Source organism: Arachis hypogaea, chromosome 7 (genome assembly GCF_003086295.3).
Source record: "Arachis hypogaea cultivar Tifrunner chromosome 7, arahy.Tifrunner.gnm2.J5K5, whole genome shotgun sequence".
NCBI classification, from domain to species: Eukaryota; Viridiplantae; Streptophyta; class Magnoliopsida; order Fabales; family Fabaceae; genus Arachis; species Arachis hypogaea.
The window spans coordinates 4,122,247-4,150,070 of NC_092042.1; the positions used below are offsets into that span (position 1 = coordinate 4,122,247).

A 27,824-nucleotide genomic window follows, 5' to 3' on the forward strand; every position below is an offset into this window, starting at 1 on the left:
AGTTAACTATTATCTTGTTTAAAGAACGAAAATTGATCAAACGTTAAACTTGATCATTGGAAGATTATCTAACGACTAACTAATTGTAAATTCAGTGCATTGATATGTATCCGAAAAGAGTCAATGACTAGAATAAATTAACTTACTCCACAATTGGAAACAATTTTATTTGAAATAGTATGAGAGACTAAATATTGACATTTTTCAATTAGGAGAGAAATAAATAATCCAATTGAGCATGGCTTAGTTGTCCAGCTCCAGCCATGGTTATATTGCTATTGAATTAAATCGCTTAGTAAATTAAATATCATATTTGGAACCAAAAATATTGAATAAAAGTTGAGTATATTTGTACAGAAAAAATGTTAAAAATAAATAAAATTCTCTGCCATCATATACAGATTATATTTCAAAATTATTGTAATGTTGTAGGATACAGTTATACTTTCACTGGGAACTCACCAATAATCTCCACAAGAGCATATACCATCCTTAAAATGGTGGAACCGATTGGTGTCCCTAACGACAATTTCCCGTCCAGCAATCTTGGAGATAAGCTTTGCAGCAATATGACAATCTCCGCAAACACGAAGATTTTTTGTGATTCTGATTGGAGAATTTTGAGTATTCAGCAGAGCAAACACAATGGCTAACTTTTCGCTGTGGACAGCAAGATGGCATTCCTTGTCCTCCTCCTCCACATCATGAAGAGCAGAATCGGTCTCAGGGACATAACCTAACTCTTTCATCTTCCCCACTAGCACACCAAGCTCTTCATAGATCTCCTTTGATTGTGGATGCAACATGTCACCTGCGAGAAAAGTATGAACCTGATTGTTCAGCTCAACATTGCTGATTCCAGGTGTTTTTCGAATTCTTCTTCTCTTCATTAATGATCGAACAGCAGTGACTTCTTTCCATCTTCCGGCCTTTGCATAAATATTGGATAGCAAGACATAGTAACCTGATTGCTCAGGAGCCAACTGAAGTAGGTTGTCAGCTGCTAAAAGCCCAATGTCCATGTTGGAGTACACACGACAAGAACTAAGCAGCGCGCCCCACACCCTTTCATTGGGCTCCACCGGCATCTGCTTGATGAAATTGTAAGCTTCATCTACTTGACCGGCACGCCCTAAAAGATCTACATAACAAGCAAAGTGTTCAATTCTTGGTGTTAAGTTATATTTATCTGTCATCTGTTTAAAATAGATTTTCCCTTCATCCAGTAGTCCTGAATGGCTACATGCCGAGAGAATTGCGACAAAGGCAATTGAATCTGGGCTCAGACCAGAATTTTGCATTTCTGTAAAGAGTTCCACAGCGTTACAACCTTGTCCAGCCATAGCATAGGCAGATATCAATGAAGTCCATGAAGCAACATCGCGAAGTTTCATCCTATCAAATACTTTTCTTGCATCATCTAAACATCCACACCTAGCATACATGTCTATTAATGCATTTTCCAATAGCAAATTTGGACTCAATTTCTTCCAATCAACATATTCATGAATCCTCCTTCCTAACAATAAAGCCGAGAGATCCCCACAAGCTGGAAGAACACTAGCGCAAGTGATTGCATCAGGTTCTACCCCAGTTTTCTCCATTTCTAAATACAACTCTACAGCTTTGCTAGGCATAGAATTTTTCATATACGTGGCTATCATCACATTCCATGAAACCAAACTCTTCTTGTCTAAATTCATAAACATATCCCTAACATACAAAACATTATTAGATGATGTGTTACTTACAGCTGGCATGAGACTAGCCAATGTACCTGCATCTGGTTTTTGTTTCAAAGCCTCCATTTCCCGGCAAACCTCCAATGCATCATCAAACTGCATATTCTGCGCATATCCGGCAACCATTGAGTTCCACGATACAACATCCCTGCTTGGCACTTCATCTAGAGCACGCCTTGCCTCTAGCAAGCAACCACATTTCCCATACATTGCAATGAGACCATTCCCAACGAACACATTTGAATCAAGCCGAACCTTCAGCAGAGCTCCATGCAGCTGCAACCCAAAGCTCAAATTATCAGAGCACGAGCAAGCCTTCAGAACACAAGGGTAAGTATAATGATCTGGACTAAACCCACCATGAACCATGGCCTTGAAAACATGCAATGCATCATCAAACCAATGGTTATTGACATAACTTCTAATCATGACATTATAGAACACAACATTTCTCTCAGGAATTTCGTCAAACACCTTCCGTGCAAACCCGGGTTCACCACAAGCAGCATATGCTCGCATGAGCTTGATTCCTAGAGATGGGTTGTCATGAAAACTGAGGTAATAAATCTTGGAGTGGACACTTTTCAAGGTTTTTATATCTGGGTATTGGTCTAATGCTTTGCCCAGAAGTTCCTCATAAAAGAAGGGGGTTTGTGGGGATGACAAAGTTTTTATTTTTGAAGAAACAAAGGCTTTTAACTTGGGAAAATGAAGAGGTTTCATGAATTTGAGAATGTTATTTTGTCTATGTTGGATTGCATGGCACTGTACCCACTTGGACCTTCATTAGCACCAGAAACCAATACAACCATGAAATGGGCTTCAACCTCCATATATATATAGCTTTTGGTTCATTCCAACTTTCAAGGAGAAAATGAAAAGAAAGAAGATGAAGACAAAATAAGAGGAAAAAGAAAATCAAAACTTTGTAAAATGATAAATATAATCTTATTGTATGTATAATAATATATAAATGTAACCTTTATTTTGAAATTTAAATAGATTTCATAAACTATTATGATTATTATAAAATGTTAAATTAACATAAAAATGTTGTATTTATTTGTTTTAATTAAATTAAGTACGCTAAGTAAATTGTCAACATACTATAATTTAAATGGCACAATTTTTTCGTATTTCTTTAAAGATTGCGGGTTCGAATTTCCTTATATTCGAATTAGATTCAGATAAATACCGCTTTAAATATACGAATTAGATTCAGTCCATGAACACCTTTACACACATTTTTATTCTTTCTTTTATGTTTTTTTCTTAACAAAACGATAGAAAACCTCATTTTCTTTTTATGTTTCCTTTGTTGATTTTCTTTTCCCTATTTTTTCTGTTGAAACAAAGGAATATTAGTGTGGTGAGAAGTGAGAATTCATGGATGGCTATAATGTCTATATCGAAACAACCAAACACATGCATGTGCATGGATAAAGTTGGACGTGAAAAAGCTATAATTAATCTTCTAAATAATTTTCTAAACGTTACGACAAATATAATAAAAATAATCATTAAATTATTTATTCTATATTTATATATATTAATTCAAATATTTTTTAATTAAATAAATAATTAATTATTAAAATAATTGAATTTATTATAATAATCAAACTTATTGTAAACAAATAATTAAATTTATATAAATAGTATTATAAAAAATTATTGAAATGTTAAACACATATATGCACAGTAATTGATTAATAGTTGATTGTTAATATATACACAGTATAATTATTTAGTAAAATACATGAAATATTTGTAAAAAAAAAGCATATTTTATCACACAAATTATTTTTAAAAAACTACGATGTTATTTCTTTAAGATTGCTTTTGTAAAAAAAAAAAAATTTCAAGCTAAAATATATTAAGTTATTCCATTTTCACTAGCCATAAAATAATAATTTAATCAAATTTATTAAATTATTTAACGATTTCAAACCACTAATCTTACATAATCGTGGTAGAATTGTGTGCGGATGTCTCGAACAATTATAAAATTGGTCGCCCCGGATTATGTTATCATCACTAATCAGATACCCTCTACTTTCTACAAAAAACAGTAAAGATATTTCGGATAAAATATATAAAAAATGAAAGAAATAAAAATTTAAATAAGATAATACAAAAGACTACATTGGTCATTTTCTGAATTTTCAATTTTCTCTTTGTGATGTGAGCTGTCCTATTCGCTTGTCCTTATCCACAGTCAGCAAAGAACTATTCATGATTCAATATTAAATTAAATTATTCTATATATTAAAGATAAATAATCAGTGCAACCCCAGCACATATTTGCATTTATGGACTTCCTACCTACTTCTTGGATTTTATTTTATGCAAACAAATATCAGAATCATGGAACATGAGGGCTAAATAAAATGTGCTCCCAGTCCACAATAAATAAATAAATAAATAAATAAATAAATAAAATGTGCTCATCTCTCCCAAGTCCCAATTGAAAGTTAACTATGTTAACACCCCAACAAAAAAACTATACACTAAGTGTAAGTTTATATTGACAATTTAATCTTTTAGATTTATATTAGCATTATTAGTGAAGATTTAATTTAATTTTAAAAAAACTGTAGTTTTAAAATTTTCAAATATGTTAATTTTGTTCAAAACAAAAATTTAATTTTAATGAACTAACCATTACAATTTTGTTACTATGTTATTAATCAATATCATCATGAGTAAAAAACATAAGTATTTATAATCACGTGTAGCTGTCCTCTATTATTAGAATATGGATTCACTTCAAATTTTTATTCATGTAAAATTAAAATAACTACACTAAATATATACAAAAAATAATTATTAAATCAATTATTTATATAAAATATATATTAAAACTAGCTTTTAGATTAATTATTATATATTTATATATCTTAATATATATTTTATATAAATAATTAATTTAATGATTAATTTTTAATATACACATGATTAGAATACAAAATATATATATATATATATATATATATATATATATATATATATATATATGATACAAATATTAATAGTTGAATCAGTGATTAATTTTATGTGTAAGTATAATATTTTTAGATTGAAAATTATCAAAATATTTTGTATTTGTATATAAAAAATAAGAATTAATTAAGAGGTAAAAATTAGGATTCATTTTTTGAATATGAAAATAAAAGGTGTTATATATTTTGATATTATAATTTTTTTTATTTTTAATATTATAAAAAATATACCAATCAGAGGATCTAATTTATGTATCTCAAATTTTTTAACATAAATCGAACAATCTAATTTTTATTTCTCTTATAAATTATATAGTTCAATTTCTATTTCTTTAATTAATCGATTCCATATTTGAGAATAACACTCCAAGTGTTCATATTTTAAAAAAACACAGAATCCAAATATCATAAACAAAAATTTCAAGAATTGGGGGTATTGCACATTTGCACCTAGGACTTTTCGAAACAGTCTTTCTCTCTCTTATTGTTTGGTGGAAGCTGCAAAAAAAAATTCAACTTTCTCTGGAGAAGGAGTAATGGAGTATAGAGGGTAGTGGCCGTCCAATTGGGACACCCTAAAATCATTAAAAATTCAATTTTTAATTTCTGTTAACTTAAGTTTTAATTTTTAATAGTCATCTATTTTCTCTCCTTCTCCTGTGTTCTCTTCTTCCTTGTCTTTGTCCCTTGTCCTCTTTTTGCCGTTCACCTTTGATCTCTTTCTTTCTCTCTCTAACGATTTCGATTCAAATAGTGTGTGTGAGTGAGTGAGTGATGACGCCGGAGCAGGAGAAAGAGAAGGAGGAGAAAGGGGAACAGGAAGAACAGGTTTTGGTCCTTGATGCTATGAAGAGGTATAGGAATGGTGAAATTTGGGATTTTGAGGATGACATGGCTGTCTCTGATGGACATGGTGGTGGTGAGAATGGTGTTCTTTTGGGTTTGGATGGTGGAACAACATCAACTGTCTGCATTTGTTTGCCCATGGTTCCTTCTTTTTCCCATTCCCAGCTCCAGTCTCTTCCAATTCTTGCAAGGGCTGTTGCTGGCTGCTCTAATCACAACAGTGTTGGAGGTAATTGACTAATTGGAAGTTGCCTTTTTGTTTGATTTTACTTTGTGGGTTGGTTTCAAAGGTTGATTTTATTTCTGGCTTTGTTGGGTCTGAGTTCTGCTAATTTTAGAGAATGGTTTTGGTTGTTTTGGTTAGTTAATTCAGTTTACTGTTCAGTGGTCACTGGTTATTTATCATATTCAATTCCCTTTGTGGATTGGGTAAATTGAGGAGAGTAATAGTGAGAGCAATTTAGCTTATTGGGAAGTACATTCTCCTTTACACATTTGAGGGGGATGTTGATAATGGCTTAGGGAGGTAAATTGGTGAAGGAAAATCTATTTTGTATTGGAGAAAGTTGTTGATATTTTATGTAGGTAGAATGCTAGTTTTTTAACTTATATAAAAGCCTACAAGGTAGCAATGACTTGTGAGAGACTATGGCCTAGAACAAAGCTCTTGGCTATTGATAGGGAAAGTTGCAAAGTTTTGGTACCTTTTCTTTTGTTTGAGCAGTTTATAGTTTTAAAACTCTGCATTATCTACCACTCCAATGGCTGTGTTTTAGGATGATATACTTTCCATTAGCAGTGTTTCTAGTTTTTTCATATTTTGTTGGGAGGGTTGTATTATTTTAATGTTTTTTGAATTTCATATTGTCATTTTTTGTCTTGAGATTTTCTTTTTTCTTTCTTTTTCTCTTTTTTTTTTTTTAACTCCACTTTGTACCTTCTTATCCCTCTTTTCTCAATAATGAATTTCTTATTTTGATCTTTTTCAACTCCACATAGAACAAAAGTTATTGGTTGTGCCTCCTTGCCAAGGACACACAGCATTTTTATTTGTTCCTTTTACAAGATAAAATGATGCATAAATAATAGACACAAATTGATGGTTTCAGCAATTTTTTAGAAAATTAGAAAAATTTATGTGATAAATGAAAAGAAGATCATGTCACAAAAGAAGTTACATTGTTAGTTGTTGCCATGAATAACTTCTTCTACAGAAATTGCTGCAAGGGAAACATTAGAGCAAGTCATGGCAGATGCCCTTTCAAAATGTGGTTCAAAACGATCTTCAGTCCGAGCTGTTTGTTTGGCTGTATCTGGTGTTAACCATCCAACAGATCAACAAAGAATTCTCAATTGGCTTAGGTTGCTCAATATAAGTATACATTACCTTTTTTTTTTTCGGATAAATAAGTCATGTTGTTTGTGTTCTTTAGCTGTTAGAAGAAACTTAACAACTATACTTATTTGATTTATTGGTTAGTTTTCTCTATGTAATGCATTATTTTTTCTGTCTTATTTATAATTTAAGAATACAATTGAGTCTGTTATTTATCGTGGTTTTTTTTCCTTCTATATATTAATTAAGAAAAGGAATTTGTTTCTATATCCTGTCATAAATAATAGCCTCGGCTGCTTCTAGTTTTTCTATTTTGTTGTCTTACTCTAATTGATTAATACCGGATATCTTCACCTTTTGAATTTACAGAAGCAGTATGCATAAAGAACTAATATTAGGACACATCACACAATGAAATTAGGCAGCTTATCTGTAAATAATTGAAAGTTTAAATTAAATAACTTGTTTGTGCATTTTCCGGTTCAGTTTTTAAAATAATTTGTGCGTTTTAGTTTCCATAGCAATAGTTTCTCCACTGCTTAATGAAGATGTGAACTATCAATTAAGATATGTTGCGACTTGATGTAACAGGGATATATTCCCAAGCCACGTGAAGCTGTATGTTCGGAATGATGCTGTGGCTGCCCTGGCAAGTGGAACAATGGGTAGGCTTCATGGATGTGTATTGATTGCGGGCACAGGGACCATTGCATATGGATTTACAGAGGATGGCAAAGAAGCAAGGGCTGCAGGTGCTGGACCTGTCTTAGGTGACTGGGGCAGGTAATCCGCCGCGATTATTTCTCTGTCTTTCATGATCTCTCCCCAGCCATTCTCTCTCTCTCTCTCTCTCTCTCTCTCTCTCTCTCTCTCTCTCTCTCTCTCTCTCTCTCTCTCTCTCTCTCTCTCTCTCTCCTGTGCCGAACATAGGCACAGACTAAGAGTTCAATTAGCTAGAAGAGGTTTATAGTTTCTAAGTTAATCTGGCCTTTTACTTTTTCTAAAAGCCCCTTCGCTCTATGCTGGCATCACTAGTAATATTCCTGGAGAGCTACAAATAGGGACTCGGGGAAGGTCTTCCTTTTGAATTTCGACTTGATCACTTGATTTCTGCCTATTATTTTGTTGAAGGTATGCATTTTTTTTCTCTGCAGTGGATATGGAATCGCTGCACAGGCCTTAACTGCAGTAGTGAAAGCGCATGATGGTCGAGGTCCTAGTACAAGGCTTACGAATAGTATTTTACAAGCACTCGATCTTTCTTCCGCAGAAGAATTAATCGGGTACAGTCAAATGATTCCACATTTCATATGTTTAAGTAAACTAGTACATTTTTTGCTCATTTTGTGGAGGCAAATGATGAGGTCCTTAAAAATTTGGTATACATTAGTCCCTTGCTTGTTTGTAGGATAAATGCAGGCAAGTTTTTAAAATTTTATTTCAGAGAACCAAACTTATAAGTCAGAAATAATTTTCTGATTGATATATTGGTTATTTTATGTTGTTGGGTTGAATTGAAGTCTACAATTATATGGCTTCATTTGGCTTATTGATTATTGTCTTCTTTCAATGAGAATTTATCCGTCCATACAATTGAGAGAGACATTGGATCACAAAATCACAGTATCTTTGGTTGTCACGTTGAAAATCAGGTGGACCTACGCAGATCCATCTTGGGCGCGCATTGCAGCACTTGTACCGCTTGTCGTGTCCTGTGCAGAGGCTGGGGACGAGGTTGCAAATAAGATTTTGCTAGAATCTGTACAAGAGCTGGCTTCAAGTGTCAAAGCTGTTGTAGAGAGACTTGGATTAAGTGGTCAAGGTTAGGGGTTATCTCACTTCAAATACTTGACTTTTATACCCATTAGATAGGTATATATAGGGACGAAAAAAAAGGTCTGGGAATCTAGTTTTCTAATGTAATCTATATTAATAATACTCGGAAGATATTTATGAAGCCTGTTCGTAACTCTTTTGAGGTAACAGTTTAATTTTAGGGTGATCTTTCAGCAGTAACTCTACAACAAACTCATGTTTAGTCGTAAAAGCAATTCAGGAAACGTTATTTAAAACTGCATTCGATGCTGCGCGTGGAGTTTAAAATGGAATATACCAAGGAAATTTAACTCATTGACTAGGCCTCAAGAACGCCCTTTTAAAACATGGAAACATTGAAAGCACGAAATGTTGGATCATTAACACGAGCTCTAGATTTTTCCTGTCTGTTATTGACATATGATGAGAATTTTGGCAGATGGCAAGGATGCTTTCCCGTTTGTGATGGTTGGTGGTGTTCTTGAAGCGAATAGGAGATGGGATATCGGAAAAGAAGTAGTAAATTGCATTTCTAAGTACTTTCCCCGGGTACTTCCAATTAGACCAAAGGTCAGTATAATATGTCACTTGTTTTTATATTTCTGCACAGTCCTGCTTTTATATTAGAATTTATTCTAAGATTATGTTGAATATTGTTGCAAACTTTTAATAATGTTTCACAGGTAATTGACTGTACACATAGACAAATTTATGTTGTCATCTAATAAAAATCAAAAGGAACTGCCAATATGATCCATTTCTATGTAACTTCCCGTATGACATGGCGATTTCTGTAATTTCTATTGAATAACACTGGAAAATTAAACTACCAACCAAAACATGAAAATTTGTAATTTTTTTATTTTTGGAATGTAATGAACCTTTCTGCAAAGCATATAAGCGTCAAGTTTACTCAATTGAATTGTGACTTTAAAAATCAAAGAGCAAAAATCATACCTTGAAGAATTAATTTTGAAACAACTTTGGTTTATTGAACAGGTTGAGCCTGCTGTTGGAGCAGCATGGTTAGCTTGGAACTTTTTCATGAAAGACTGTTATAGTTAAATATGTGGTTGCTGACAAATGTTGGAGCGGAATAAGAGAAAGAAGACACTCTACAACCTCCATTTCTTAGTGATTAGAATTAGTACACAATGGCTAAACTAAGAAGCTAAAGGATACAATTCATGTAACACTCAATTTATATTAGCACATGGCACTTGCCACTTGTTAGACCTTAGTTCCTTTCCCACTCTCTTGATTCCCTCATATACATATGCTTGTGTAAATAGCTTATAGTGGTTAAACAGAGTTGTGTCTTAAATTCTTATTTGTGATTAAACTTGTCATTTTTGTTCTTGATTGTCACACAGTTGTATTTTTTTGTTTTGTTTTAACTTTTCATGCAATCAAGATCAGAAGGATGCATTCATAAATTTTATATTTAACATGTGATTTTAGTGTCCATTTGATCCTCCGTGAAGTAAGAAATATTGTTAGTTTTGCGAGTCATTAATACCAATTCAAAATTATTCAAAAACCAATCTAGACTTTAGACCATCTAGGAATTGTGTGAAGATTACAATGAACAAAAAGACAATTGAAAAAATCAATTAGAACTAATGCCAAGGTGAAGGAAACAAAAAGGATTACTGATTGATAATATTACACATCAGTTAGTTTAGAATGTGTTTTCATAATAAAATGTAAATATAGTATAGAACAGCAGAGCATCCTACAGCTTCCTAAAGAATTTTATATGGCCCAGAAACTACTACCATAAATACATTACTATCTGGATAACCACTCCATAAAGCTGCCTCTTCAAGATTGCAATATGCCTATAACACAAATGCAAGGCAGATTATTGGAACCCGGAAGCATAACAGGGTCGTCCCCGTTCTTTTCTTTCACTTCTAGAGATGGAGCATGAAACAGCCCCAGAAAAGAGAAATCCAATACCTATAGAATTTTATTGTCCTTATGCAATAACTTCTCCACTCTTCAGTGATACGATCATTTGCCTAAATGCCTTAAGTTTCCAAGAAAATGACAGTAAATAGAATCCAAAACTAAACCACCATGAAGCAAAGGTGGTGGTGCCCTGATAGCATTTATGAAGTTAGAATCTTCCCTTATTGTTCTGATCAGCAACACCAAAGGCACTAGATTGACTTGAGCCAAAACCTCCAAAACCACCTGAACGATCTGAACCACCAAATCCCCCAAAACCACCACCACCTGAACGATCTGAACCACCAAAACCCCCTGGACGACTGAATCCTCCGGATCTACTCCCCGATTGACCTGAACCAAAGCCATCAGAGGAGCCAAACCGACCAAAGCCTGATCCCCCAGATGAATCACCTGAAAATCCCCCCTGGGTCGACTCATACCAGAGTCACCAAAACGACTAGAAGTTGACCCAGAATTCCCATAGCTAGAGCGGCCAAACCCAGAGTTTCCATAGCCGCCTGAACGACCAAATCCAGGACTACGACCAAAACCTGAATCACCAGATCGACGATCCCTTCCACCTCCATAAGAACCGAATCGTCCACCACCCATGTCCACTGATCCAGGATCAACAGCAATCCTTGGTAGCTGATTAAAAAGAATAAATTAATAAATAAATTCAGCCATCTATTATGCACAAAAGGAAAAATAACCTAACATATAATGTAAGTTAGCAGAGGAACACCACAAATATATGACAGCAACAAAATCCCTAATATAAACAACTTAGAAATGGTAGCTCACCGGCTGCTTAAGTGCAAAAGTGTATTAGACTAAATATTTCAGCAACTTAGTACCGTAGAGGACTCTCGGGTGGTTAGCATATCACGGTAATTGAAAAACTTTAGTTACAAACTAACAATAAACTTTTTGGAACATCTCTGTAAGGGAACCTTAACTGTTCAACAGTCGAGACAACTTTTAATTTCATAGAACCAGAAAATTAATGCTAAACACACTACGTCTTCAAGTAAATAGAAGAGATAGGCAGAAATGGGTAGGGTGCAAATAGATCACCTCTAAAAATCTACATCCCACATCACGCTCAATGGTCTTAACAGCCCTGGACTGATCTTCTGTATAAACAAGAATAGCAGTTCCTTTCTTACCAGCACGACCTGTTCGTCCAGATCGATGAACAAATATCTCCGATGAATTGGGAAGATCAAACTGTATTACCTATTTGAAGAAACCATGTTAAGTGGTCACATGTAAAGAATTGAGTAACTTAATAATAGCATTCTCTATCTCAGTATTTGCCTATAGTCCTATACATAATGCAATACACAAAGATGGCATACATCATTGACAGAGACTAGATGCATACAACATATAACACAGAAAAAGTGCAGGACTTACAAGATCCACATTTGGTATATCAAGCCCACGTGAAGCAACATCTGTTGCAACCAAAACGTTAAAATGTCCATTTCTGAATCCAGCCAGAGTTCTTTCCCTCTGAGCTTGGGATATGTCTCCATGCAAGGCCTCACATTGAACAGTTTTTGCCAAGCCATATGTTAATCGATCGGCGTCACGTTTGGTTTGTGTGAAAACAATGCATTTTCCTCCTTTTGCATGTTCCTGACAAGGGATACACTTTAGGGAAGACAGCAAAAACAAGTCCATCAACAAGATTAATAGTACATGAAAGAAGACATACTGTTATTAGAGGTCCGAGAATTCCTGCTTTAACATACATATCAGTTCCAATAGAATATAGCGAAATTCCATCTGCCAACTTCTGATCAGATTCTCCAACCTATGGCACCAATAAGTTCTCAGTTAAAAAATGATCAACATGCCATCATAAGCAAGCAACTTAATCTCAAACAGATTTTCTTTCAATATCAAATGTTTGACTACTTTGCTAATAAACCATATCAACACAAATGCACCAAAACCCCTGTTGTTTCATATGAAAATCAATAATCCAATCCTCGAAAGAGACAAAATGAGTTCTGATGGGGGGAATTTAGCCTTAATGCTCCAAGAAATTCTCCTAGTGCTTAGAACATCATTGCATACTTACAAGATCAATGGTCAGGGGATCCTGTAGGTAGTTACGAGTAATCTGCTTTATCCAAGAAGGCATTGTTGCAGAGAACATAAGAGTCTGACGTTTAGGGGGCAACCTCTCCAAGATCTTTTCGACATCTTCTTGAAAGCCAACTTGAAGCATCTGATCAGCTTCATCGAGAACAACATACTGAACTTCCTGTAAATTCAGGGCACCTCTGTTTAGAAGGTCGATGATTCGGCCAGGCGTGCCTACAGCAATATCAACACCGTAATCAAGCTGCCTCATCTGACGAGAGATGGGTGTACCCCCGTAAACACAGATGGTATCCAAGTTAGGTGCTGCTTCCTGGAATTCCTTCTCAACCTGTCGTGCAAGCTCTCTGGTAGGAGCCAAAACCAAAGCCAAGGGATTCCTTCCTCGCCTGGCACAAATCACCCACAAAAAAACTTCTAAGTTAAACATACAAGTGAATATTTTATAATTACTAGCCACACCAAATCACCTGATCCATCTTCAATACAATCAATTTCAAACAGAGCAACAAAATCGAAATTCAAGTGGAGAATACATAAATAAACCAACCCATGCTTAGCATTGAAATGAATGATCTTATCTATGATTGGTATCCCAAACGCAAGAGTCTTTCCAGTTCCTGTTCTTGCTCGACCAATCATATCACGTCCTTGCATAGCAGGTTCCAGCACAGCTTTCTGTAATTCCACCAAATTCAAACCAATAAAAACAAATAAATATACAAAGTCATCATCAACTTAAAGCCACTAAATTTCTAAAAAATTTCACTGTTTTTCATCAAACCACCCCGAAAATGATTTTTCGTTTTCACCTGAATAGGAAAGAGCTTGAAGATTCCTTTCTTTGCAAGAGCAGAAACAATATCCTGCGAAATCCCAAGCTTCGCGATCTCAAGACCTTCATCGGCGCTGTTCCCTCTAGACCCTTCTTCGTAGGCGTAATCCTCAACTGCAAACTCCGCGCGAGAACAGAACGAGGAGCGGAAATTCAATGGCCCTGAATTAGAGTGAAAGGCTCTCCCTTTCAAAAAACCAGTTAACCCGGAGAATCGTCGCAGCTCGCCGACGGGTGAATCTCCGGAGGCGGCGGAGGAAGAGGTGAGTCGGTGGAGAAAGGGGTCGGTAGTGGAGGTTACGGCGGCGGCGAGAGCGCGCTTCGTGATAGCAGAAGAAGAAGTTCTTCTGAGGATTGTGGTTAACATTTTGAGCTGCGTTTGTATGGAACAGAGAGAGAGCTGTGATTATGTGAAAAGGGAGAGACTTTATTTTCCAAACCCTATTTAGGGGTTTAGGGTTTTAGCGAGAGCAGCGCGAAGCTTGGGGAACACAAACAGAGTGAAGAGAGAGAAACACAATTCAGAAGATTTTTGTTCGAGTCAGAGCTCCAATCCTCTACGTGCAAGACTACTTTACTACTATGCTACGCTCTGCTTTTAGATTTTTTTTTCCCTCTTAAGTATTAAGTCTTTTTTTAAATTTAAATAATAAATATTTATATTAAAATTATTTTATATTTGATTTTTTAATTTTAAAAGTGTTTATTTAAAAAAAAAAAGTAAAGATTCGGTTGAAAAGTTTTAAAAGTTATTTTTTTGAATTTTAAATTTTTTAAATTTTAAATTTTTACTTTAGAACATAAAGTGATATCTCTGACTATTGATATTTTTTTTCTTATATTTTTTTTGTTCCACCTATAAAATAAATGGTGATAGATCATACTTTATCGTCTAAAGTAAAATTTAAAATTTAGAAACTCCAAATCCACTTTTTTAAACTTTTGACTTATGAAAAATAGTAATACTAATATTTAGTACAATTTTTAAGATCAAATTATAGCTTTCTAGTTATTTAAGTATTTATAGAAAAATTAAAAAAACAATCATTTTTTTCTCATTATAAAAAGATTTTTGTCACATTATCTGACTACTTTCACTCATATGAGTTTTCACCTTTTTCCTTTCGGCCCGCTCAATATTTAGAACTTCGTCTCGGCTAATTTGGTCCCAGCCCGGGTCGTATAAAATGAAGGGAGACCAGGTCACTTTTCAGGTTCGGTCCAAATAAAAGAATTAGTCATAGGTTACACTATTAACAATGGGCTTACTTATACACACTTGTATTTGGATTTTGGACTGAATCTATCACCAAAAATGAAAGTTTCAAAACCAACTTAAGGTCCAAAAGAAATGGTAAAGAAATTTAAAAAAAAAACACATGAATATGCTTATATAGTTATATGCACGTGTTTAGTTTTGATCTAAATTTAGTTTAAATATAGAATAAACAAATGGAGATAGAATGATAAATTCTAGATAAAGATTGATTCCTTACTTTACTGACATGTTCCATTGCCTTCCCATGTAGCAGCTACTGTATAAGGAAACTTTTAAATTCATTAGTTTTATTATTTTTTATTTTTTTAAATAAAGCAAGACCATCTTTGACCTACATTAATGAACACCTTGTCTTTTTTCTTTTTTAGTTTAGTAACAAACTCTCTAATATTCCTTAAACTACAAGTAGTTTAGAGTTAAAATCCAGCTCTTATAATCATATTTGCACGTGCATAAAAATTGATCATATTGACTGTATTTGATTCTAAAAAAAATAAAAAATAAGATATTAAAAATAAGATATAAAAAATAAAAATATAAAAATTAATATTTTTATATTTTATTTAATAATAAATTAAAATAAATTATGAAAATATAATTTATTTTTTTATATAAAAAATTTGAAAAAAAATATAATTATAAAAAATTGATGAGAATAATTAAAAAAATAAATTGTATTTTTTATTAATATTTTTATATTTTTTAATAAAAAATATCATAAAAATATTAATTTAATGTCTTTAAATATAATATTTTTATTCATATTTTATCTATTAAATATAATTTTATACTTTTATATTTCTATCTCAATATTTCATATTTATTAAAAAAAACATTTAAATAAGGATATTGGTAAAGTAAATCATGCTTTAATCAAATAAACAACATTTATATATAAATACGTAAACTTTTTAATGCATCGGTGATTCATTCATCATAACAAGTCCTAATTTCAATAAAATGCTACCTTCAAGTTGTAATCATATAATGTTAGGGAGACAAACAAAAATGGCTAGAACTTATCTTATTTAATATTCATTAATTGTCGTAATAATTAATAAATATTAAATAAGACAAATTATAACTACTTTTTTAACTAATTTTTTTTTGTTACCAAATATTTTCGATATATAATATATGTATTTGCATATCATACATAAATAAGTAAACTCTATCAAACCCTATATATAAGGTGGTATCATGCATTTATATCTAGATAAATAATATATATAAGTCTAATAAATGAGGAATCTTTGATAGGAAAAATATGATTTGCCTGCATCTTTTCTCCATTGCTGCCACCCCTTGGTCAGTGTAGGGAGGCATCAGACAAAAACATAGGGTGGACAAAGGAAGGGTTTTATGATGTGATTTTCTTTTTTTTTTTTCAATTCAATTTCTTTTTTTGGCCCTTATAATAATTTTTATATAAAATATGTATACATTTTGGTTTAAGCCTTTTAAAAATTTTATTTGTTTCTTTTTTATTACAGGAATAATTTTTAGTCCCTTTCAAAAATTTAATCTTAACTCTGTTTCTAGTTAAAAATCATTAGATATTTTACATATTTGACTAAATTACTTAATATAATAATTGTCAATATCTTATAATCATTTTTTTATATAAGAATATTTTTATTTGTAGTATTTATAAATGCTACTTTATTTTATTTTAAAAATACTTTTAAAATAAATTTATATTTTTTAATGTTACAGTATTTCTATCTTGAGATAATTATCTAACTCAACTAGGAGAGTTTATAATTACTATTATAATAGAAGATTTAGACATCCATAATGTTCCAAATGTATAATTGAATTTGAGACACAAAAAGTGTACCTAAAGTACTTGGTGTTAGTGGCATAAATAGTGTTTAAATGGTAGAAATTAAAATGGGTCCAAACCCCACTAAAACACAAAAGAAAACAATGAATTCCCAGAATGGGACCAACATGTTTTCCAATCAGTATTCCAGGTCCCAACTGTCATGCCTTGAATTGAAGCATATACATGACCATCCCAATCTTAGTTTACTTCCATTGACCAATTTCAATTTGATAATAATCATTTAATTTTAATATTATAATAAAGAAAAAAAAAACAACTAAGGTGAGAAAATAATAAATAAATAAACAAATAGGATAGGAGTTTCTAGTAAGAAGGAAAACTGAAAAAAAATATTGATGAATTTCTTTAAGATTGTTTAGAATATTTAGTTAAAAAGAAATAAAATAATATTTTAGTAAAAAAATCAGGTGTTAAAATAATTATTAATAAATTATTTTTTGTGTTATAAGAAATAAGGCAGTGTAGTTTTTTTTTTTTTGTTATTGATAATAATATTAAAAATAACAATAAATTTTTTTTATTAGTTTTATTTACTCGATTGTTTCTGTTTTTTATTTATTTTATTTTATTGTGTTGAGTTTTTTTTTTAAGTAAATAAATAAAGAAAGAAAAGATTCAAACTGGTCCACATTTTGGAAGGGGATTAAAATGATGGATCCCAACATGCTCTTAAAAGAAGAATCAATGAACTTTGCTTTTATCTTTATTCACGTTAAAGTGAAAGGGAGTGATATATATAACTGATAAGGCTATAGTCTTGGAGCACTGTGCTTTTATTCTTATGATGAAATTGTAACTAAGCAGCATATATACAACAAAAATTAATTTGGGTTAATCGAGTAGTCAGTTCATTCGTCTGTTTAAACAAATATCGAAGGTTCGAATCTTGCTTAATGTATGCAGCAACCTATTGACCACCAACAAACCTTTAAATAGAACTCAAATTTGTGACAAATTAATCATTTGAGTTAGAAAATACTGTAAAAAAAAAAACATATACAAGAAAGTAGATAAATAAAATAAAAAATTGAAAACAAAGGTATTGGGGACCAATGGTATCTACCTAAAAAGAAATTAAACTGTTTGAATTTTGGAGCTTATGAGCTGACCAAGGTTGATTTCATCCTTATATCCTCATTATTTAACTATAAAGATTGTCTCTTTCTTTGAGTTGGCTTCCACTCAAGTTCTTGTTGTTATTGTTGTTCTACTAAATTTCTTTCTAAACATCATATTAATATTTTCTCTGAGATGTTGTGTAGGTCCACTTAATCTCAGGGTATATAATTCATTTTTATTTTTTAAGAAACATAGTAAGTAAATCACTATTGAAACCATTATAATTTATAACCAACCACTTTTAGACATCTTGGAAAGAGAGTAATTATAGAATTGGTAAAAAAAATGTTTTATATTGAATTCCTAAAATGATAATTAATTAAAAGATATATTAAACTTTTTAAAAAGGCCAAACATTGTGAAATTGCTGATGTAATTTATTTTCTTTTTGGTGATTTAGTTAGACATGTCTATTGGATTGGTGATGAGTGCATGATCTCAAAATGAGAGATTAATGCAGCTGGATCCACCCCCACTTTTTAAATTTCACCTCTCAACCTTGTATTTTTTACTATATATGAGTAAAATAATAAATAAATTCCTAAAAATTTATATTTCGGATAGATTAATCTCTAAGAAAAATATGAATAAAATTCTTTATAATAACAAACATAAATAAATTAGTTTAAATTACGATTTTTTTATTATAATTTTATTAGTTTTTTTTAAAGAATTAATCTGTTTTTTATTACTTTACTCTATATATAAATATAATAATATATGCATATATGTAGAGAGAGATCATTCATAACACAATTTAAGGAAAAGTAAAGCTCCAATTGTTAAAGATGGCTCCTTTACTTCATCTTCATCTAATTGAGTAACCAATTTGTTAGTAACTTTTCCATAATCATTCCTTGATTTAAATCAATGATTTGATAATATGTTTGATATGTTTAATGTAAACATACACGTGCTAGTGCTTCTTTAATCTGGTTTTGATTGATTACTAACCTGATAATGCTTTTTCCCCCTCTCTTTTGAAAAAATAACATGAATTGTTATAATATAATAAGGGCTTGAATTGCCATACAAGATGATGAGGAAAAAGATTATTAGAAAGACATCTATTGATAAATACTACATTTTTGGTATAACACAAATGATTACAGATAACCATTATTGCTCTCTCGTATTAACTTAAATTTTTGAGATAAATAATTTTATGATATAATATCAAAATTTTATATACAAAAAAATTAAAATTTAATTCTTAATCAACTCTAAAAATAAAAAAAACCAACATAAAACAAATAACAATAGAACTAATATAAAAAAGAATTTTTTTACAAAAGAATTTTCAAAGAACTTTTTTAACACTTAAATTAAACGGCTGAAATTAAAAGAACTAACATTAAAAATTACCTTAAATTATATATATTTTGTATGAGTGATTTTATGACATAAATAACTTTTTCCTTTTATAATTATGGTTATTCATATAAAAAAATAATACAACTAATCAATCTTTAGTTAATCAATATTATTTTTTTTTAAGATTTATAATTTAAAATTTAAGATAAACAACTTTATATTACAAAAGTTAACTAATTCATCAATATTAGTTCATCTCAACAATATATGTGTTACTAATTCATCAATATTTTGAAAAAAAAAATCAACATTATCAAATTAAACTAATAAAGTTTTTAATAGTATAACAATAAATCAATAATAGACTTTATTTAAAAAAAATGCATTTTACTAATTAAAATTGAAACAGAAAATATCCATTTTCATATTTATGTTTTTGTATTTTTGTTTCTATTTCAGAGAAGTAATATCCAAAAGTTACCAAGCCTCAGAGTCACAAGGTAAGATTGAAAAACATTATAACATTATTATGTCACATTGTAATGTATGTTTTAACATCTAACAATAAAATATAAAATATAAATCTCTTCCACACATTTAAAAACAAAAATAGGTACACTCACCTTGCACATTCGTATGATCTCATTGATTCACACGATTGGTACCTAAAATATGGTTTAAGATTATATCGTATCAGCTGCTTCAAGATTCCAAAATCTTGTTCAGCATCTTATTGGACTAAGTAAATATAATGTTTAATTATTCAGTTAACTTTTATAATTTCAAAAATTTGTAATTAAATATTTATATTTTTTAATTAAATATTTATATTATATTTAATTTAATAATTAAATTTTTTTATTTCAAAAATATTAAAATTATTAGAATATTTTTGTAAAAAATATACATGTAGTTAAAGATCTAATAAGATTTTTAATTATAGATACTTTTAATTTGTAAACTTTTTATATTAAAAAAAATCTAATTATAAAACTAAAAGTAGTATATGGACTTAATCAAAAAAATATATAAAAATTTAATTATAAATTTTCTAAATATAATATATCAAATAATAAAAGTAATAGTGTTGCCAATGGGCTCAAGAACCGACATAATACCAAAGAAACATTATTAACTGGTTATATATCAAAAATGGTCTGTGGTTATGCATTTTTCTATCCAAACACCACTTTTGCTTTTGCTTTTTAGAAAGCTAAAGATGACACCAAAGTTGTGTGTGTTTATGTATGTGTGTGCGTGAATGTGGGGAAAAATAAAAAGAAAAGAGAGGAAAAAATAAAAGAGACATAGGATGCTGTTGCAAGAAAAATATTTACATAATATATTAGAATATATTTTTTAATGTGTATTTCAAAAGTACTTAAAATTATTTATTTATATTTGAAAGTTATATGAAAGTTTAAGAATGAGTGAATGTTAAATAAGACATAACATAAATATTTATATCTATTCTATACATAATGGGAATAATTAGTTTTTTTGAAATATTTTTTATTATATATAATTTATAATTTTTTTATTTTCAAAATTTGAAAAAAATAAATTAATATGCATGTTAGTATAAATCACTTATCATTTTAATTAATTTTTTTATTATTTTTACACATATTTAACAAATAAAAGAATGAATTAATATGCATGTTAGTATATTTTGAAATGGAATAGTATATTCCAAAAAATAAATATTTTCTCTTTTTAAAAATACAAATAGAAAAGTTGTGTAATTTTTATATACATCATAAAAAAACTCACGTAGCGGTTAGATGATTTAACTGATTTTACTAATTTTTTATCTAACGGTTCTCAGCTATCAACTTCACGTGAAGTCGATTGCACACGAGTTTCCACCAAAAAATAATTATTTTCTTATATTAATTTATCAGCACAAAATAGTTAAAATAATAAAAGATTTTTTTTTTCCTTTCTATTTTGTTTATTTATAGAAAGTTAGATGTGCGTGCAAAGCATATGTATATGTTTGCTTGTTATTTTGGTTTGGTTTGGTTTTGTTTATGCATCTTCCAATTTCATCACACAAACTTAAAGCTACAACCTTTCTTCTCTCTGCATATTCATATTCCAACTTCACTAGTATCTTCTTTTCTTAGCTTAGCTTCCTCTAGAATACTAACATGGCTGCTACTCCTTCTTCTTTCAGTTTTACACTCTTTGCCTTTCTTTTTCTTCTATCTCTCACTTACCCTTCTTGTGTTTCTTCATTTCCTATGTCCTTGAGAAGTCAAGCTTCAATCTTGGTTTCTCTCAAACAAGGTTTTGAAGTCAACAACAACACTTCTATTTTGTCACTCAAGACTTGGAACATGTCCAACTACATGTCCCTTTGCACTACTTGGGAAGGTGTCAAGTGCGACCACAGAAATGTTTCTGTGATTGCACTTGACATATCCAACCTCAACCTCTCCGGATCACTTTCGCCGGCCATCACGGGACTAAAGACCCTTGTCAATGTCTCTGTGGCCGGCAACGCGCTCTCCGGAGAGTTCCCTAATGATATCCACAAACTACCATTGCTGAAATACTTGAACATATCCAACAACATGTTTAGTGGAACTTTGAGTAGTTGGCAATTCAATGAACTCAAGGAGCTTGAGGTTCTTGATGCCTATGACAACATGTTCAACGGATCACTCCCTCTTGGTGTCACTAATCTCCATAGCCTCAAGTACCTGAGTTTTGGCGGGAACTACTTCAATGGTTCAATCCCTTCAAGCTATGGAACATTGTTTCAGCTCAATTATCTTTCTCTAGCAGGGAATGATTTGAGAGGTTTCATACCAATTGAGCTTGGAAACTTAACCAACTTGACACAACTTTTCTTGGGATATTACAACCAATTTGATGGTGGAATTCCAAAAGAGTTTGGTAGGTTGACCAACCTGGTCCATCTGGACCTTGCGAATTGCGGCTTGCAAGGTCCAGTTCCGGCCGAGTTGGGCAACCTTAACAAGTTGGACACACTTTTCTTGCAAACAAATCAGCTAAGTGGAACAATCCCTCCTCAATTGGGGAATTTGAGCAGCTTGAAGTCTCTTGATCTTTCAAACAATGAGCTAACAGGTGAAATCCCATTTGAGTTCCAAGGCCTAAAAGAGCTTACACTATTGAACCTATTCATCAATAGGTTGCATGGTGAGATTCCAAGTTTCATTGCTGAGATGCCTAATTTGCAAGTGCTGAAGCTTTGGCAGAACAACTTCACTGGTTCAATTCCTTCAAGGCTTGGACAGAATGGTAAATTAACTGAACTTGATCTTTCAACAAACAAGCTCACAGGACTAGTTCCAAGGTCTCTTTGTTTTGGTAAGAAGCTCAAGATTCTGATTTTGCTCAACAACTTTCTCTTTGGATCTTTGCCTAATGATCTTGGTGAATGCTACACACTTGAGAGAGTTAGATTGGGACAGAACTACTTAACAGGTTCAATACCAAATGGATTTCTCTATTTGCCTCAACTATCTCTTTTGGAACTTCAGAACAATTATCTGAGTGGTTTTCTTCCAAGAAGCACTGATGCACCTTCATCAAAGCTAGGACAGTTGAATCTTTCCAATAATCGCTTATCTGGGACCCTGCCGCCTTCAATCGAAAAGTTTCCTGATTTGGAAATCCTTCTTCTTCATGGAAACAGATTCTCAGGTGAAATTCCACCAGATATAGGCAAGTTAAAGAGTGTTCTCAAGATGGATTTGAGTGTTAACAACTTTTCAGGTACTATTCCTCCTGAGATTGGTAAACTTTCATTGCTGACATACTTAGATTTGAGCCAAAACCAATTATCTGGTCCAATACCAATTCAGGTTTCTCAGATTCACATATTGAATTATCTTAATGTCTCATGGAACCATTTGAATCAGAGCCTTCCAAAGGAACTTGGATCCTTAAAAGGCTTAACTTCAGCAGATTTTTCTCACAACAATTTCTCTGGTTCAATCCCTGAACTTGGTCAATTCTCAGTGTTCAATTCAACTTCCTTTGAGGGAAATCCTGAGCTATGTGGATATGACATGAATCCATGCAACAATTCCTCATCATCAGTGTCACAATCTCATGTCAAGGCCAATTCGAAATCCGGGGTTCCGGGAAAATACAAGCTTCTATTCGCGCTCGCCCTTTTAGGCTGCTCATTGGTGTTTGCCACTCTGGCAATCATCAAGAGCAGAAAATCGAGGCGAGGCGCGAATTCATGGAAGCTAACAGCGTTCCAGAAGCTTGAATATGGAAGTGAGGACATCATAGGTTGCATCAAAGAGAGCAATGTGATAGGAAGAGGAGGAGCAGGAGTTGTATATGGAGGAACAATGCCAAATGGAGAACAAGTAGCAGTTAAGAAGCTTCTAGGAATCAACAAAGGTTGTTCACATGACAATGGTTTATCAGCAGAGATTAAAACTCTAGGGAGAATCAGGCACAGATACATTGTGAGATTACTTGCATTTTGTTCAAACAAAGAGGACAATTTGCTTGTTTATGAGTACATGCCAAATGGAACCTTAGGTGAAGTTTTGCATGGGAAAAGAGGTGAGTTTCTTGGTTGGGAAACTAGGCTCAAGATTGCAATAGAAGCTGCTAAAGGCCTTTGTTATTTGCACCATGATTGTTCTCCCCTCATCATTCATAGGGATGTTAAGTCCAATAACATTTTATTGAACTCTCATTTTGAGGCTCATGTTGCTGATTTTGGACTTGCCAAGTTCTTGCATGACTCTGCTGCTTCTCAGTGCATGTCTTCCATTGCTGGTTCCTATGGCTACATTGCTCCAGGTATATTTCTAAATTCTAAATTCAACTCTGTTACGTGTGCATCAAAATCTACTATTATACAAAATATATATACTAAAAATAAGTTTAATTATCCGGTTAGTCTTTATAATTTTATTAAATTTTTATCGTTTACAAATTTGTAATTTAAGTCTTCATATTAGATATAAATTTTTAAAAAGGTATTTTTTAAATTTTTCTTTTAAAAAATATAATTTTTTTGAATACTTATTTTTATGTTTAATATAGGATGACTGTGAAATATTTTAAAAGTAAATATTCTAAAATATTAGTATTTTATACAAATAATAGTTAGTACAGATTTAATTAAAAAAAATTATTTAATATAAAAATTCAGTTACAAATATTTAAATTATAAATATCTAATTAAAACTTTTATAAGAGTATAAAAATTAATAGAATAATTAAATTTTGGAAATATTTAAAAATATACATTTTTTTAAAAATATTTAAACTTTATAATTTTTTATTAATTTTTAACTTTTTTTCTTTTAAAAATATACATTTTTTTCAAATATTTATTTTTATTTTTAATATAGGATGACTTGTGAAATATTTTAAAAGTAAATATTCTAAAATATTAGTATTTTATACAAATAATAATTAGTACAGATTTAATTATAAATTTTTATTTATATAAAAATTCAATTACAAATATTTAAATTATAAAGATCTAATTAAAACTTTTATAAGAGTACAGAAATTAATAGAATAATTAAATTTTAAAAATATTTAAAATTATGTATAAATATATGATAATTGATTTACTGATAATTTTTTTTATAAACTAGATGTTGTTTTTAAAGTTATTTCAAAATGAAAGGTCAAAGGGAATCTTGAAAGAAAATGTTGCATGGTTTATATATTCTTTCTTCTTTAGCAGTGCTGCAAGAATAGCATATACTTTGGATTACTTGTTGTTTTTCTGGGTCCACATGCATACACTCTCTGCATCTACGTGAATTCCTAGAGACTACTTACTCACCCAAATTAAAGGTTCCACTAACACAAAGGAATTTTCTTTTGCTTTTTTTTTTTTTTCTCTAATTGTGTTTGTGCTTTTGCATGCCTTGAAACCATAAATACTCTGAATTATTCAAAACATTGCACCTTTTTTTTCTTTTTATTTTGACCAACTCCCTCTATTATTATTACACATCATATATAATTATATATGGTATATGCCTATATATATTTATATTATATTATATATATATATATATGGTTTTTTCATCAAGGTTCCTGCCTGGGATCTAAAAGATATGCTTTCCCAAAACCCAAGAAAAAGAAGCATGAGCATGGTACAATAATAGATTCATCTAGATTATCTTTTCATAAATTTTAATTTAATTTTACAGTAACTTTTTTTATTATTGTTTCAAAATTCAAAATGAAGCTTCTTCTCTAGCTTTTATATATAATAAATATATTAGTTTCTATATATGTCTTCCCACCCTCACTCACATGGTGTAAGTCCTTAGAATTTTATTTATAAATAACTTTAATTTCTATTAAAATAATTAGTGTAATTTGTCTATATATTTAATAAAAATTTAACTATGTCATATTATATACCTGTTTGTTGCTCCATCTTACTGTGTTGAGCTTTTTTTATTAATATGCATAATTTTTGCAGAATATGCATACACATTGAAAGTGGACGAAAAAAGTGATGTGTATAGTTTTGGAGTAGTGCTGCTAGAGCTTCTCACCGGAAGAAGGCCGGTGGGCGGCGATTTCGGCGAAGAAGGGCTAGACATAGTTCAATGGACAAAGCTCCAAACAAATTGGAACAAAGAGAAGGTGGTGAAGATCCTTGATGAGAGGCTAAACCAACACAATAAAATCCCAATGGAAGAGGCAATGCAAGTGTTCTTTGTGGCAATGTTATGTGTTCAAGAACAAAGTGTGGAGAGACCAACCATGAGGGAAGTTGTTGACATGCTTGCACAAGCAAAACAACCAAACACATTTCAAATAACAACAATATGATGAAAAAAGTGTATGTCTAGGGTTTATGTTGGGTTTAATTTTTATCACTGCTAGTAACTCAGGTTTGTGTTTTTATTTTTTGTTTTTATTTTTAGTATTTTCTATTTTTTAAGTTTTATGAAAAAAAATTGTTTTCACCTTTTTTTTTCATAAAATTCTAAAAATAAAAATTATTGAAAATAAAAAAATAAAAATACGAACCAAACACACCTTTAATTTTGTTCTTTGAGTTTTCAATTTTCTGTTTTTTTTTATTTTAACTTTTATTAACACTTATTAGCACTAGAGTGAGAGTGAAGCAAGAGAAATGTGTTGTGAGAACATTTTGAAAAAGTCACTATATATATAGTTGGACCATGATAAATTAGACAAAGAGAGGGGGTGGGATCAATGTTAATACCAAAACTCAAGTTTGTATCATACATTGGGATTGAGAATGAAGTTTGACTTCTTGGTTTGTGTTTGCTAATTGAGAAATGTTTATTTCTTCAGTTCTTTTTTTAGGTAAACCAAGTTTATGAGATATATGAGATTCATACAATTTTTATTCAGCATTTTATTTAAGAATTTAATTTTAATACACTAATAATATAAAATATTTTATACAATTGTATAATCTTAATTATCTTTTTAGTTAACTATTAACGCGTTCAATATAAAAAAAAAATTATTTTTGCTAATGTGATGTTATACGATTGGATGCACGTGTAAAACGGTTTACATTGACAGTACATAAATTTTTTTTTATTTAATACTATTTTCATTGAAAAATAACTACGCATGTTTTAAGATTTTAGTTATTAAGAAAAAGTATACAACTCTAAAAAAGGATTATATTATTTTATAGAAAAATGTTTTTTTAGTAAACAATTGTGAAATAATTATTACAAATTGAAAGAGATAATTAAAACATAGGGTAATTGAAAAAAATACCTAATTAATGTTGTATTAAAACATCAAAATGATAAATATTATTTCACAATAATTTAATCTTAATTAATAATTATTTATGGAGAGACAAATAATTATTGAAATAATGGAGTATATCGATTGTGTACACATAATAATGTATTCTGATGACTTATTTATAGCTTTCCTGCATAATTATTCACCTTATGCATCTGATGAAAATAATAATGAAATATGATGATGTCAAATGTTTTGGCATGAGGTAAATTTTTGTTAATAATTATTAGAGACATTTTTTTTAATCATCTCTGGTACCCCATAATTCAAATGTTTTGGCATGAGGTAAATTTAACTAGTATGTCTTGTCACTTTCGTAGGAAATTATTATTACTTTTCTTTTTTGGTCGGCATGGAATTACTTTTTTTATATATAATAAGTATAATTTTTCATTATATATTTATTTATCGATATAAAATAAAATAATTACATAAATTTCAGTTGAAAATACTATGTTATCCTTTTAATAATATTTTAACTAATATTAGTTAGATTTTTACGTTCTTCAAAAGATATATTTATCTTTCTAAACTATATGAGAATATATAAATTTGTAATCTTAAACTTTTTTTTTTGGATTTTCTTTCTTTTCAAAGTTTCAGAAAACACAGAAAATTTGTTTATTTTCTGATTTTTTTTAAACACAAAAAAATGAATAAAAAATAAAATAAACATTAAAAAATATGTCTTTTATCTCTGAAACTACATTAATTCTGTTACATGTACATTTTTTTATAATAGACATTATTTTGATATCGATATGTTTTTAACAACTAATATGCATTCTTTTTTGTTAATTAGAAACAGTTTTAAATATAGAAGAAATTTCTCTTCTATAT

At 30.6% G+C, this 27,824-nt stretch overlaps 4 protein-coding genes across 6 annotated transcripts; 2 read left to right on the forward strand and 2 right to left on the reverse strand.

Annotated features, from left to right (window-relative positions):
* Positions 1 to 312: 312 nt before the first annotated feature.
* Positions 313 to 2,686, reverse strand: LOC112702087 (putative pentatricopeptide repeat-containing protein At3g49142). Of its 2 annotated transcripts, XM_025752985.3 has the most exons (2): positions 2,102 to 2,686; positions 313 to 2,018 (listed from the first exon to the last, which is right to left on the reverse strand). In XM_025752985.3, the coding sequence occupies exons 1-2, from the start codon at positions 2,156 to 2,158 to the stop codon at positions 459 to 461; spliced, it is 1,617 nt and encodes a 538-aa protein (XP_025608770.1). In that variant the 5' UTR covers positions 2,159 to 2,686; the 3' UTR covers positions 313 to 458. The 2 variants fall into 2 exon arrangements, with proteins under 2 accessions (XP_025608770.1, XP_025608769.1); XM_025752984.3 differs by having other exon boundaries at positions 313 to 2,680.
* Positions 2,687 to 5,145: 2,459 nt separating this feature from the next.
* LOC112702089 (uncharacterized) lies at positions 5,146 to 10,106 on the forward strand. The gene is made up of 7 exons (XM_025752987.2): positions 5,146 to 5,816; positions 6,802 to 6,949; positions 7,515 to 7,706; positions 8,078 to 8,206; positions 8,576 to 8,745; positions 9,178 to 9,308; positions 9,738 to 10,106. Exons 1-7 carry the CDS (start codon positions 5,516 to 5,518, stop codon positions 9,801 to 9,803), a joined length of 1,137 nt encoding a protein of 378 aa, XP_025608772.1. The 5' UTR covers positions 5,146 to 5,515; the 3' UTR covers positions 9,804 to 10,106.
* Positions 10,107 to 10,369: 263 nt separating this feature from the next.
* On the reverse strand, positions 10,370 to 14,238 carry LOC112702088 (DEAD-box ATP-dependent RNA helicase 53, mitochondrial). Of its 2 annotated transcripts, XM_072199918.1 has the most exons (8): positions 13,622 to 14,204; positions 13,360 to 13,487; positions 12,787 to 13,198; positions 12,418 to 12,516; positions 12,114 to 12,338; positions 11,772 to 11,933; positions 11,144 to 11,342; positions 10,370 to 11,105 (listed from the first exon to the last, which is right to left on the reverse strand). In XM_072199918.1, the coding sequence occupies exons 1-8, from the start codon at positions 14,009 to 14,011 to the stop codon at positions 10,861 to 10,863; spliced, it is 1,860 nt and encodes a 619-aa protein (XP_072056019.1). In that variant the 5' UTR covers positions 14,012 to 14,204; the 3' UTR covers positions 10,370 to 10,860. The 2 variants fall into 2 exon arrangements, with proteins under 2 accessions (XP_072056019.1, XP_025608771.2); XM_025752986.3 differs by having other exon boundaries at positions 10,370 to 11,342; positions 13,622 to 14,238.
* A 6,954-nt stretch (positions 14,239 to 21,192) lies between these two features.
* LOC112702090 (uncharacterized) lies at positions 21,193 to 26,487 on the forward strand. Its single transcript, XM_025752988.3, has 2 exons — positions 21,193 to 24,008; positions 25,663 to 26,487. Exons 1-2 carry the CDS (start codon positions 21,359 to 21,361, stop codon positions 26,016 to 26,018), a joined length of 3,006 nt encoding a protein of 1,001 aa, XP_025608773.1. The 5' UTR covers positions 21,193 to 21,358; the 3' UTR covers positions 26,019 to 26,487.
* The last annotated feature ends 1,337 nt before the right edge of the window (positions 26,488 to 27,824 follow it).